This window comes from Agaricus bisporus (assembly GCF_000300575.1).
Source record: "Agaricus bisporus var. bisporus H97 unplaced genomic scaffold AGABI2scaffold_1, whole genome shotgun sequence".
In the NCBI taxonomy this organism is placed as follows: domain Eukaryota; kingdom Fungi; phylum Basidiomycota; class Agaricomycetes; order Agaricales; family Agaricaceae; genus Agaricus; species Agaricus bisporus.
This window is the reverse complement of record NW_006267344.1, coordinates 218,139-230,780: the sequence shown is the minus strand read 5'-3', so window position 1 is coordinate 230,780 and position 12,642 is coordinate 218,139. Positions and strand designations below refer to the sequence as shown.

At 46.3% G+C, this 12,642-nt stretch overlaps 4 protein-coding genes across 4 annotated transcripts; 2 read left to right on the top strand and 2 right to left on the bottom strand.

Moving 5' to 3' along the window:
• Positions 1–2,185: 2,185 nt before the first annotated feature.
• AGABI2DRAFT_175616 (hypothetical protein) lies at positions 2,186–6,014 on the top strand (the record flags this gene model as incomplete). The annotated part of the gene is made up of 6 exons (XM_006453785.1): positions 2,186–2,741; positions 2,789–3,460; positions 3,516–3,786; positions 3,838–4,055; positions 4,105–4,622; positions 4,677–6,014. The coding sequence occupies 6 exons, from the start codon at positions 2,186–2,188 to the stop codon at positions 5,838–5,840; spliced, it is 3,399 nt and encodes a 1,132-aa protein (XP_006453848.1). The 3' UTR covers positions 5,841–6,014.
• Positions 6,015–6,207: 193 nt separating this feature from the next.
• Positions 6,208–7,692, bottom strand: AGABI2DRAFT_181876 (hypothetical protein; the record flags this gene model as incomplete). Its single annotated transcript, XM_006453784.1, has 4 exons — positions 6,208–6,545; positions 6,608–6,807; positions 6,876–7,253; positions 7,319–7,692. The coding sequence occupies 4 exons, from the start codon at positions 7,690–7,692 to the stop codon at positions 6,208–6,210; spliced, it is 1,290 nt and encodes a 429-aa protein (XP_006453847.1).
• A 396-nt stretch (positions 7,693–8,088) lies between these two features.
• AGABI2DRAFT_196395 (hypothetical protein) lies at positions 8,089–10,020 on the top strand (the record flags this gene model as incomplete). Its single annotated transcript, XM_006453783.1, has 2 exons — positions 8,089–9,297; positions 9,358–10,020. The coding sequence occupies 2 exons, from the start codon at positions 8,089–8,091 to the stop codon at positions 10,015–10,017; spliced, it is 1,869 nt and encodes a 622-aa protein (XP_006453846.1). The 3' UTR covers positions 10,018–10,020.
• Positions 10,021–10,959: 939 nt separating this feature from the next.
• Positions 10,960–12,162, bottom strand: AGABI2DRAFT_113611 (hypothetical protein; the record flags this gene model as incomplete). Its single annotated transcript, XM_006453782.1, has 5 exons — positions 10,960–11,160; positions 11,209–11,392; positions 11,492–11,665; positions 11,723–11,736; positions 11,794–12,162. The coding sequence occupies 5 exons, from the start codon at positions 12,160–12,162 to the stop codon at positions 10,960–10,962; spliced, it is 942 nt and encodes a 313-aa protein (XP_006453845.1).
• Between the last annotated feature and the right edge of the window lie 480 nt (positions 12,163–12,642).

Genomic DNA, 12,642 nt, shown 5'->3' with positions numbered 1-12,642 from the left:
TGCGAATCGGCTGCACAAGGAAAAGAGGAGCCATCCTCTTCCCTCAGGGCCGCCGCGCCGGTTACTATATCCCGGTTGGATACATGTTAATACAAGCAAACTCCATACCTACGAAGCTACTATACGAAAGATAACTACACCTCCAAACTCTCTACATAAATTTGAATAGTCTGCATGCCATCAAAATTTTGTATAGGTTTTCCTACCGACTGGTACATTGATATATTCGACACTGCCTGGAGTTGCGATGCCCAATTAAATATGTAGCGGAAGGCCGTGCAAGCCTTGAGTTGAGCGGTGTGTGATTTTTTGTAGCGAAACATCATGTGAACAACTGTTCATCATTAAGTCGTGTTAAATCGTGTAACGAAGTTGGTCCTTCTTGACCGTTCTCATCGGCGGCCTGTTTTACAGCCGTCTGTCGTCTTCCTTTTGTGCTGGACCATATGGTACTGTCAGCGTCGCATTGGTAGCTAGTGGTCTTCTATCTCTTTGGATGCTTCTTTTCTTCTTTCTCAGCTAGCCCAATATTTGTATTCGCTCGCATTACTTCCATGATTTCAGATTCTAATTCCACTCTTGTCTTCCATCATGTTCGTGCCTATTCACGGCAATCAGACCCGCTGTCGCTCCTTAACACAGGTGTCGACTTCAGTACATCTTACTCTCACAGTCATCCTCGGTTCAGCTTCGAGTTTGTAGTTCAACTTGACATTTATGCAACCTATTGCCGCCGTCAGCCTTTGAAGTTCTACTTGATATGGTGTAATTCAGATTGGAAATACCGTATTGTCTTTTCGTTCCATAATGATTGTTCATTCGCCACCACACAATCATCTCCACACCTTAATTTCACCCTTCTTCGTAGACCCTTCCTTCTTCGTAGATAATACTATGTGCCCATGTTAGCGCACCGGCCAACGCTCTTCCTCTCCTTTCCCGACCACTTGACTTAATCTCAGGGCTCGACAAGTCTGAAGGAATGTTCATGGCGTCACTCGAAACATTGTAAGCCCTTGATGACATCTTCAATTCAGCGCGTGGCTTTTTAAGAAAGATAGGGAGATCAAACAACCCCGACTCTCTTGGCAAAAATGTTTTTGAAACGGAACGTTGCTGCGAGTCGGAAGATCCACGTCAGGTCCTCAGGATCCTTAACGGCGCTCGAGTGACGTCATGGTGTTGCTTCTGAAGGATATTTGGACGGCGTTTCCTTCCAACGACATGTAGATTGCCAAGATGTCAGATCTAATTGCGCGCTGTCAATGGCAGGTGAATTGACGGTTGCGAAGATGCGGGTTGTTCCCCATGAGATCGACAGAAGCTTCGATTTCAAAGGCGACGGTTTCTTGGAAGCTTTGAGTGTTGTTTGAAGCAAGGCCTTGCCCTGGATTACCTTATCCAAGTGCACCGCTCTCTCCTGTAGACTTCCAACCGACATTCGAAGATTACACCCTTTGCGTCAAAGCCACCCGTCGACACGCGCCATCAGTTGATGAGAAGAAACTCAAGCAGGGGTAGAAAAGGGTTTTCACCTCGGATTGGCAGACGGTCAGTTAATTCCGTCGAAATCCGCGCGGACCCTTTTGGTATGTCCCAAAGGTGAAACAGTTCGTAGTCTGGGCCTTGAAAAATGGCAATATTGGATCTGAGATATTAGGGTTTGAAGCGCAAGCAGATCTCTTGCTGGACTCCAGCAAAGAAAAGCAGTTTAAGATGCCAAGATTAATAAGTGAGAAAGAGACTAAAGCCGTATCCGTAGTAGAAGGTTCACTAAGGCGATTGAGTGACACAGCGAGTATTAAAGCCTCCATGTAAAGGAGGCTGAAGTTCATATATGTCAGCCGCTGCTCGGCTGCTCATTACGGGTTCAGTGGCTGCTTGACACCAATATGGGTGCTAGACGTATCCGTAGTGCCGCAATTTAGTTTAGCCGACCTGGTCATTATTGACGCGGTACCCAGACGAAGCTGGTTGGTGTTCGCTCTGGGGCCTGGTCAGGTCAAAGTCACCTATTGGGAAGATAAGTCAACAGGCTGACACGGCAACTCAACGACAAATGGTCAGGAATGACTATGTCATAGCAAGGGCACGTGCCCTCGTATTTACTGACCGTGAGAACAATATACCTTACGTAGCATGCCATTAGCTCGTCAGCCCATTGCGGAATTTGGCCCAGGACGCCATGCCCGTCACCTCTGCTGCTGCTACTCCTCCAGATATCTTCGACGACGACGACGATGGATGGCAGGAGATGCCTGTCGTCCGTCAGGACTACCTTGCCACCGACCTCGACGAGGAGGACCGGAAAAAATATCACTACAGGGCTCCTTCCACTGATACCAAGGTCGCCGGTTCTTCTAATGCAACCGGTAATCTCATAGATTTCGATGACAGCGGATACGAATGGCGGTCCAAGGCCGAGATGAACGAAGCAGAGTACACGAGGTTGCGGATGAAGGAAGACGAGGAGAGTGATGAGGTTGCTCTTCGGACAAAATACCTCTTCGATGAAGACGCAGCGATGACTCCGCTCAGCCAGATGCAGGCGACGAAAAAGCTATTGACCGAGTCTCAAAGGATTGCTTATGTGGGCTTGTGCGCTCTTACGGCGAGAGAGATGACACAGGCTCTCAGGTTGTTCAAACGAAAAGAGCTCAAAGGCGCAGTTGCAAACATGGAACTATGGGTCCTCAAAATCATGGGTCGCCTGTACTATCATATGGAACTCGAGACTCCAGGTATGCGCTCTTGCTTGCCTCCTGAATCCTGACTGAGCAACCCACAGAGCAGAAGATGATCGAGAATTTGGCTGAGCACGGGGTACAGGCTATGGATCTCGTTCCATCGTTGATGACAACCCACACCGTCGCAAATCCTGAATACGATCCAGTTGAAGCTCGCAAACGGAATGAGGAATCCGCAGCCAATGAACCAGATAATCCTGACCTTGATGACGCTGATGACATCTCTATCCAGACCCTCGTCGATCAAGCTCCTTCCTCTAAACCTGCTTCGCCCTTGCAGAGTACTACGATCTCAGTTCCTTCAACTCCATCATCCCAAACGACTTTTACAGCCACTAACACTGCTTCCAACCCGACCAAAACGACAGCCAGAGTCCTCGGAGAGACTACGACCCACATGGCCGGTGTCACTACGTCATTGTCATCGACAGATGAGAACGTCACATTGGACATTCGGTGGACAGTTCTCTGCGATCTCTTTCTTATATTGATAGCAGATAGCGTCTATGATGCACGATCTCGTGTTCTCTTAGAGAGCATCGCGCATAAACTTGGGCTTGGGTGGTTAGATGTCGTCAGGTTTGAAAGTCGCGTGACGGAGGCCCTGGAAATCCAAGAAGATATTGAGAACTTGGAACAACGAGAGATTATGGATGGGGTGCAGAAGTCTGGGAGAAAGAGACGATACATGATGTTAGGCTTGGCTACTCTGGGTATGTATTACGCGCAGTTGCCAGCACCGATTTACTGAATCCTCACGTTTCTTAGGTGGGGGTCTTGTACTCGGACTGTCCGCTGGTCTCTTGGCACCTGTTATCGGCGTCGGTCTAGCTGGCGCTTTCTCGGCAATCGGTATCACAGGAACTGGTGTATTCCTGGGCGGTACAGCTGGAGCAGCTGCTATTACCACCGGCGGTGTCCTTACAGGGTCTGCAATCGCTGGCCGAGGAATGGCGAGGCGTACAAGACACGTCCGCACCTTCGATATTCTTCCTTTGCACAACAATAAACGTGTCAACTGCATTCTTACTGTTCCCGGGTAAGTATTCTGCTGCATATGTTGGTACATCTTTGATTCATAAGTTTCTAGATTTATGACCAGTGTAAACGATGATGTCCGTTTACCCTTTAGCGTGCTGGAACCAATAGTAGGAGATGTATTCAGTGTCCTTTGGGAACCTGATATGATCAGGGAGACTGGAAGTGCATTGCAGATCATGACAGCAGAAGTTCTCTCGCAAGTCGGATTAACAATTCTAGGAGCGACGGCGATGACGGCTCTAATGTCTGCTCTTCAGTGGCCCATCAGTACGTCTCTCTGCCTAAGTTAAGTCGCAACTTGCTAAACCGATTTCAGTCCTCACCAAACTTGGATATCTGATTGATAACCCATGGAATAATGCTCTTGATCGTGCCAAAGCTGCTGGTTTAGTACTTGCCGATGTTCTTCAACAACGCCATCTCGGAGTTAGACCAATAACTCTCATCGGGTTCTCCCTTGGAGCCCGGGTCATCTTCTACGCTCTCCTTGAACTATCCAGACAAAAAGCTTACGGGATAGTTCAAGATGTCTTCCTCCTCGGTGCTACTCTCACTGCATCTCAATCGACATGGTGCCAAACTAGAGCTGTAGTATCAGGACGATATGTCAATGCATTCGCGAAAAACGATTGGGTGTTAAATTACCTGTTTCGGGCTACGAGTGGAGGTATTGGAACCGTTGCGGGGCTGAGACCTGTGTTACATGTACCCGGGTTGGAGAATGTAGATGTGACGGATAAGATTTCTGGACATATGAGTTATCGGACGTTCATGCCGTTGATTTTGGATCAACTAGGCTTTCCGGTTTCGGCTCATTATTTTGATGAACCTGCGGTGCGTATTGCATCTGTATCTCTTATGGTAGAAACTGAAGTTTGTCATTTGCAGGAGGATATTATCATGACACCCGAGGTAGATAAGCATGAGGAAACGGGCTGGTTCAAGAGGAAGAAGCAAGCGAATCACATGGATGCTTGTCCACCACCTACCGCGTCATCTGATACGAAACAAAATGGCACAGCTGCTGTCGCTACGTCTACAGCGGTCGCTGGTGCCGCAGCTGGAGCTATCGCATCATCAACATCGTTATCAGGCGACGACGATAGTGATCTCCCCCCTCGCATGCCATCATCTACACACCTTCCTCATACGTCATCCGATATAGCTTTAGGCGGTTCTACAACACCATCGGCATCCGCACGAACTTCAATATCGGAAACAGAAACATCAACGCCATCAGAAGACCCGATCGCACATATACCAAAGCACGCTGGATTTGATTTAGAGGCCATGAAGAAGATTGTTGGAGATGCTAATCATAACCCTTCAGAAATACAGGTTCCGTCGCAGAATGTTCACGTTGGGAATTCGTCTCGTGTATCACTATCACCTTTGCCCCCCACACCAAAGCCGCTCCCAAAAGGATTTACAGCAGAGGCGGAGGTGTATAGGAAAGAAAGTGGCTTTGTACCGATGTCACCCTCGGAGTTGTTGGAACAGGAGAAGGAGAATGCGAATGCTGGTTTGGCGAAATCGTTCGCGGAGTCGGTTTCGTTGAAAGAGGAGACAAGTTCATCTGGATTTACCGCAAGTCCCGAGTTGAATGCAGATGCTTCTTCGCCGACGCTGACGTTTGGGAGTACGTATGATGCGCCTGCGTGGGCTTCATCGTCAACGAACGTCACGCCTATGGCAGTACGACCCGAACGGCAAGATTCTTATGGTTTTGGACAGAATGGATTTAAATCAACTTATACTTCTCCTTCGACATCATCATCAACGATGCAAAATCCATTTGCGGTGTCAAGTAATAATAATAACGCGCTATCGATGAATGATTTTGGTTACGGTGGTGGTGGATTTGGTGGTAATAATTCATTTGGTGGGATGGGGATGGATAGTGGTTTGTCATTTGGTGCTGCTGATGGAACGATTGTGAGTGGTGGAGCTGCGTATGGGGGAAGTATAGATTCTTGGAATGTTCCTGGGGACTATGGTAAAAAGCAGAGTTCGTCGACTTCGAGTGGGTTTGGTTCGAATCCCTGGTCTTGATTTGCGTTGGACTAGGATAGAGGACTCATGGTTTTCTTTTTTTTTTTCTTTTTTTTTTTTTTCGTTAACATAAACTACGGCTTTAATCTTGGATTAATCTTTTTAGTTGTATCATTTGTATAACATGTTTGGAATTACTCATTCATTTGTATCTGAAACACACCATTAGAACTGGAGGAGGTGAAGCTAGAAGTCCAGTATTTTGATACCGAGCCAACGTTATAAGGATTTTGAGAGATCGCTCCAGGTTTTCCTCTAGATGGATTTGCGGCGAGCTGATTGGCTGTCAAGGGATGGAGAGCTACAGCAGTATTCAATTCATTTACAACAATCGCTAGGCGAGGTGATACATATACATTTACACTCCTCACATAACGCCTAACCCCGCCTTCAGCTCACTCGCAAGGTTTGTCATTTCCTTATCATCCTCCCCCTCCTTCACCGTTTTAACCTCTTCCAAACATCTAGAACAGGTACATCTTCCAAAACCCCATCCCTTCAATTCATTTTGTCTGGTTTGATATGGAAGTTGTGGATCGACATAAGTTATCAAAAGTTCTTCGCCAACTTTGATATCACGTTTGGCAATTACGGTAATACGAGACAAGGCTGTGGTTTGATCTAAGTGACGTATGGATACGTTGGGATCACATGAATGGTTGAGGTGAGAATGGAGAGTGTATATTCCTCCGTGGGCTTCGATATCTGTTTGATGGGTTTTAGATAAAAGATTTTGCAGTGTATCATGATGGACGAAGACTACGTACTTAAGCTCATACGGCCGAGACCACGCAAAAAACCTGTATTGTAGTCGAATATCTCTGCTTGAAAGTTACTTGGATGAGGTTTTCTGAATATCTTTGCTAGCTTCTTCGCATCAGCAGTGGATGACGGTTCTTTGAAAGCTTGAATGAATAGCTCATATGCATGCCTCCATGTCTCCCGATCTGGCTCGTATTGACCTGATCTAAATTATTATATAGAGGTGAGGAAGATTAAACATCGAACAGGAAAATAAAGGAATGGACAGCTTACAGATTGTAGCTATATTTGTGGCGTTCCTCCATACCTAACTCGGCCAACGCGTGGACCATTTCCCAATTGTCGTTGAACGATTTATCTTCTGATTGGCTTTCAAGAAGAAGTCGACTTGTACATAGCACGAGGGCATAAAATGCCATCCACCGAGACTCCCGAACGAATTGTATTAGAGGTATAGATGCTGGGTTTTTGGTAGGACATAGTAAGGGGTGTAGTTTTGCTGAACGAGTGAAACAAAGTCGGTTGCAAAATCTGGCAGTGCATGGTGAAGCCATATTTGACCCTGCACACGACAGAATCAAGGGTGAACCAGTGAGCGGTGTGGTGCAGAATGCGCATGCCACTGATTTCATCTGTAGATCTAGAATTCCCCTAAACTCGCAATAGTGCATCAAAGCTAAGAATACCATCATTAATAATGAAATTGCGGTACACACCATTCCGGAGAGGTAATAAATGGATCCTCCTTCCATATCACTTCTCCTTCTTTGATTTCATGAGTGGCAACCAATCCCTTGCCTTTCCGCTTGTCAAACCACTTGACTTCGACCTTTGGGGTCCATTTTTGGATGTCAAGTCCAGGTACCAGTCGCGAGGAAGGATATATTAAGACGTTGGGGGTATTTCCAGACGCAGTAGCGACCAATCCTTGAGCTTGAAGTATTTTTCGAGTTCTCTTCTCACTGACGGTCCAATCCGGGTATTTGGTTATCAGCAGATTGTGTATCTTTGATATGCCAAGATCAGGGTTCTCCTTCTTAAGTTCGACGATAGCTGTTGTTAGCTCATCCTCGGAAGGAGAAATTGGCATGATTTTGAGTACTGGGAGCTTGACCGAGTAACAGATTTCTTGAGATCGCCAGTGATGGTATCAAAAATGGCACCCTTCCGATCAAACAATGGTAAATATTACCTCCAAAATAGACCCGGTAGTCCAAGACGGTGTCACTATAATCTGTTGAAATCGATATTTAGTAGGCTTCACGAAGCCATACCCTCACCTCAAAATTCTCCATCTTCGTCTAATGCCCGTAGGGTCGAGATGCGGTCGAGGTCCTCGGCTGATCGCTGCTTGTGATTGGATGGAGGCGATGTAACATCACGTGCACGTAATAATGTGCTCATGAGCACACAAGCAGTTTCCAACGCTTCATAATCTTCGTCAAGTTTTTCATAAAATGCACGCACGCTTTCCGTTTGTTCAAGTATGCAGGAACTCGCTACCTCCCCACAAAACTTTACTACTCCAAAGCCAGGCGCATCTCTTCTGCTTGCTTTTCGCTCTCCACAACGACAACAGAACGTTTTGATAATTGGCTCTGGTTTACTCAGTGCTTCCAGAGCCTTCGCTTCTCTTGAAGCCGGTTATTCTGTAGTTGTTCTCGCTAAAGATGGTCTTCGTGGTGCCTGTGCGGAGATTCGATGGCGTGTAGAGAAAAACGAGTGTAAAATCGTCGACTGGGATTCACTCCCATCTCACACTCCAACGAGCGAAGAAGACTTCACTAAATTGGATAATTTTCTTTCGACGAACTCATTTTCGCTCGCATGTGTAACAGATACCGTCACATGTCCTTCCCGCCGCTCACGCACGTCCGCAGAAAACTTATATCGGATCCTAAAGTCCCACCATATTCCAGTAAACACCACCGATATGCCCGAACTATGTGATTTTACGTTCGCTTCATCTCATCGTTTCGATGATCTCCATACAAGCAACCGGACACCTTTACAAATTGGTGTAACAACCAATGGGCAGGGATGTCGTCTGGCCAGTCGCATTCGACGCGATATTGTGTCCAAGTTATCCAGAGATGTAGGCGTTGCTACAGCCAAACTGGGGAAACTGCGTCAAATGGCAAAGGACTCTGCTGAACCGTTGGAAAGTGAAGATGTCGATCTTGTTAACGAGGACAATGGAGTATCGACTCCAAATCATCCTGTTCCTCAACGATCTACTTCGGAAACAGTAGTCGAAAACGCTAGGAGACGTATGAAGTGGGTTGCACAAGTGAGCGAGTACTGGCCTATATCCAAACTAGCAGAGATGTCAGAGAAAGAGATGGACGAGGTTCTATTAGGCGAAAACCTACCAGCTGTAAATTCCTCGCTACGTTCCTCTGTTACGTCCGACTCGCGACATTCTCTCGATCTTACGAAGCGCGGTAGAATCCTTTTGGTGGGATCAGGTCCAGGTCACCCTTCTCTTCTCACAATCGCCACACATACTGCACTCTCCCAACTTGCCGACCTCGTTCTTGCCGATAAACTCGTCCCAGATGCTGTTCTCAACTTAATTCCTAAAAACATTCCAATTCAAATCGCAAGAAAATTTCCGGGGAATGCGGATGGCGCTCAACAAGAAATGATGGAAGCTGCTATCGACGCTGCCAATATAGGACTCACTGTCGTACGAGTGCGTATATCACGTCATATTTTTAACAAGTTTTTTTTTTGATGTTATTATTATTTACAGCTCAAACAAGGTGATCCCATCGTATATGGCCGAGCAGGAGAAGAAGTCCTCTATTTCCGAAAACATGGCTATGAGCCTCTTGTGATTCCTGGTGTTAGTTCTGCCCTTGCAGGACCGACGTTTGCTGGAATCCCAATCACTCAACGTGGAGTTGCAGAATCTTTTATTGTGTGTACAGGCGTTGGTCGTAAAGGCAAAGACGTTCAATTACCAGGATATGAACGTAGTCGGACTCTCATAGTACTAATGGGCGTCGCGCGATTAGCTCAAGTGGTAGAGACACTCACATTCACCTCGACAATAGAAGAAGAAGAAGGGAAGGCGTCGAGAAGAGATGGACTTGCGTATCCCAGAAACACACCCATTGCTATTATTGAGCGTGCCTCGATGTCGGATCAGAGAGTATTGATGTCGACACTTGAGAATGTGGTTGAGGCTTTGGATAGTTGTGGAGAACAACGACCACCTGGTATGATAGTGATTGGATGGTCGGTATTGGCGTTATGGGGAAGTGGCGATGTGAAGGTTCTTGATGAAGTTGGAATGAAGACGGATGATGTGGAGAGGGTGAGGAAATGGTTGGATGGAAATAGATGGAGGGTTATAGAAGGCTTGGGATGTGGATGGGAGGACTTTGAGTTGACGAGTGGGAATGCCTAACGGAGCTTATCAGGGCCAGGACACAAGCCACTACAAGGAAAAGACGGTAGCGGTGATTTGTGGTAGCTATGAGGCCCGGGTATGTGCGAGTGGACGGCTGCTTCAAGGCTCTATAACCGATTAATCGATAATGACTATGTATTGTACTCGAGTTAGATGAGTTGCACAACGGCAAATTACGAGCAGAGGCCAGGAAAGGTGTATACATTGTAAAGTTAACCGTATCTTATCATCTTATTACTTTGTGAATGCTTGAGTGCTCTTCAAAGATAGATAACATGAATATGAGTGAGTTCAAAAAGAGCTGAGAAAACTTCATCAAGCCCAGTGATTGCACCGGCTATGAATGATTAAAGAGTGACGCGCCCTTGAATGCCGACGGATCACATCGATCACGGAGCATTGATTGAGCTCCTAGTTGATTGTACCCGAAGCACTGATCTGATCTACTTACTTTAAACTGGTATCAAAGCTTATGGGTCCCTTGATGTGCCTAAAGACTCATTTGAATGTACCTAGACTTTTTTTTTGTCATTGAAGAACACTCGTAAATAATGAAGGATGCTAGTTTTTCTGCACCGTTTCTGCCACCCGAGTTCCAAGTTTCGTAATACGCTTGCACATCATCGCTAGTACTAACTCAACCCCCACACTTCACGTCATACGTCATCTTGAGAGCAGCCATCCGCTTCCAACTACTATCCTCAGCTTTCCCACTTTGATAACGAAATCGGTTTAGATTTGAAGATCAAGTTGAACAAGAACCAGAGATGGTTGATAGAGACTATTGTGTTTCTTGTATCATTCGAATGATAGATGAAATTCATTCTAGTGGGTCAATTGGACAGCCACAGTGGCTCTGGATTAGTAACAGCACTCAATGCTGTTTCGATAACTGGGTAAATGAAGAATGTACATGTGTAAACTATTGAACGCTTTTGTTTATCCAACTTCATGATACATATTCTTTGCATCCGGTTTCCTATCTCCTTCCTCTATATCCCAAAGACCGTGGGCTTTATACGCCTTCCCTAACCAATCGTAGGTTACATTCATCAACATTTCCCCTGCCACCTGTGCGTTTTGCAACTGATTCCGATGTCCATCATGCGTCCCGATATAATCACGAAATTCATCCAGTTGCTTCCGAATGTTTGAATACACCTCCGGGGAGTCTTCTAGGGTACATACAAGAACAAACTTGGCGATCGCAATTTGTTCTTGGCTAATAGATGGATCCAAATCCATTTGAGCCACTTTGCAAAAAAAATCGACGAGTTCATTCGGTTTAGAGAAATCGTATTGGGAATACCAACAGATGCGTCGAGTATGAATGAGATCATAAATTGCCCCATATTCGGTGTAAACTTCGCGACTGGCGCAATAAGGAAGCAATACCGTCAGGGCTAAGGCCACTGGGTGATCGTGTAAGCTTCAAATCGAACAGTAGATTGCGGTTTGAAAGTGGGCTTACCGTAGATTGCGCCTTCCCTTTTGGATCTCGGCGTCCCATCCCGCCGATACCATAATCTTGTTCGCCGGGCAGGATGCCGTATGACTGAGGAAGAGTGAAATGGGTGGTACGGTCTGGTGGTCGTTGGAATGAAGTTGGGGGACCGTGAGCAGGAACGCAAAGCAGTTCTGAACCCTGCAGATGCCAGCATTATTCTGGACTCCTCCAACAGCAAGTTGGAGCTTTGCTCACTGCACCACACGTGACTACATTAATGATCGCATGCCGAGATGCCGATAGCCTATTAACAACGCTCATCCAACCTCCTCATACAATCCCCCACCCCGCGATTCCTGATATCGATCCCTTCCACCTGGCGACTCCCGGAATGCACGCTCAGCATCAACCGTAGGAAGCTCCAAGATCCTCAATTCCATCTCGCTTATTATTTGCTTCACTTTGATATATGACAAGTGCACATTTTTCACGGGGTCTTCTTTCGAATCCCGGACGATATCGAGATACTCTTCAAGGTGTCTTCGAAGTTGCTCACGATACTGTGGGGACTCTATCAACAGATCCCTAGTACACTCCTTAATATCTCCCCGATCCGCGGCAATAAATTTGAAAAGAAAGTCCACCAATCCTTGGGTCGTAGAAAAATCGTATTCTGTATGGGAGATTTCGTGCATGATGAGGCGAATAAAGTATAACGTTTTCGCTTCTGTGTTTCTCTTTGTGCGGGATATATATGCCAAGATCATGAAGCAAGACACTAAAAATAATTTTTAAGAGTTTTTCATTTCACGGTTTCCCTTCATTATCGTGGCTTACAGTTGAGTGCGCCTATCCATTTAGATCGTAGCGTTCCATTTTTTCGGTATAATAGTTGTGATCTGCTTTTGAAGAGACGAAAAGAGGGAATCGACTCATGGTAGTTTCGGGTAGGAATAGGTCTCCAGAAGGAATGTGGCCGCGAACGAAGAGCAGCTCTGACAGCGCTCAACATCGTGGCGAGAACTAAAGAAACTTGAAATGCCTACACGTGACCGACGTTCCTTGAAAGACGTTTGATCCGAGGTCGGATGGCCTGAACAACGCCCCGATGGCTCCATTGTTTTACCGGCCAACGTGGCCAAGGATTACTGAATGTATGAGATGAATTGAAGGAC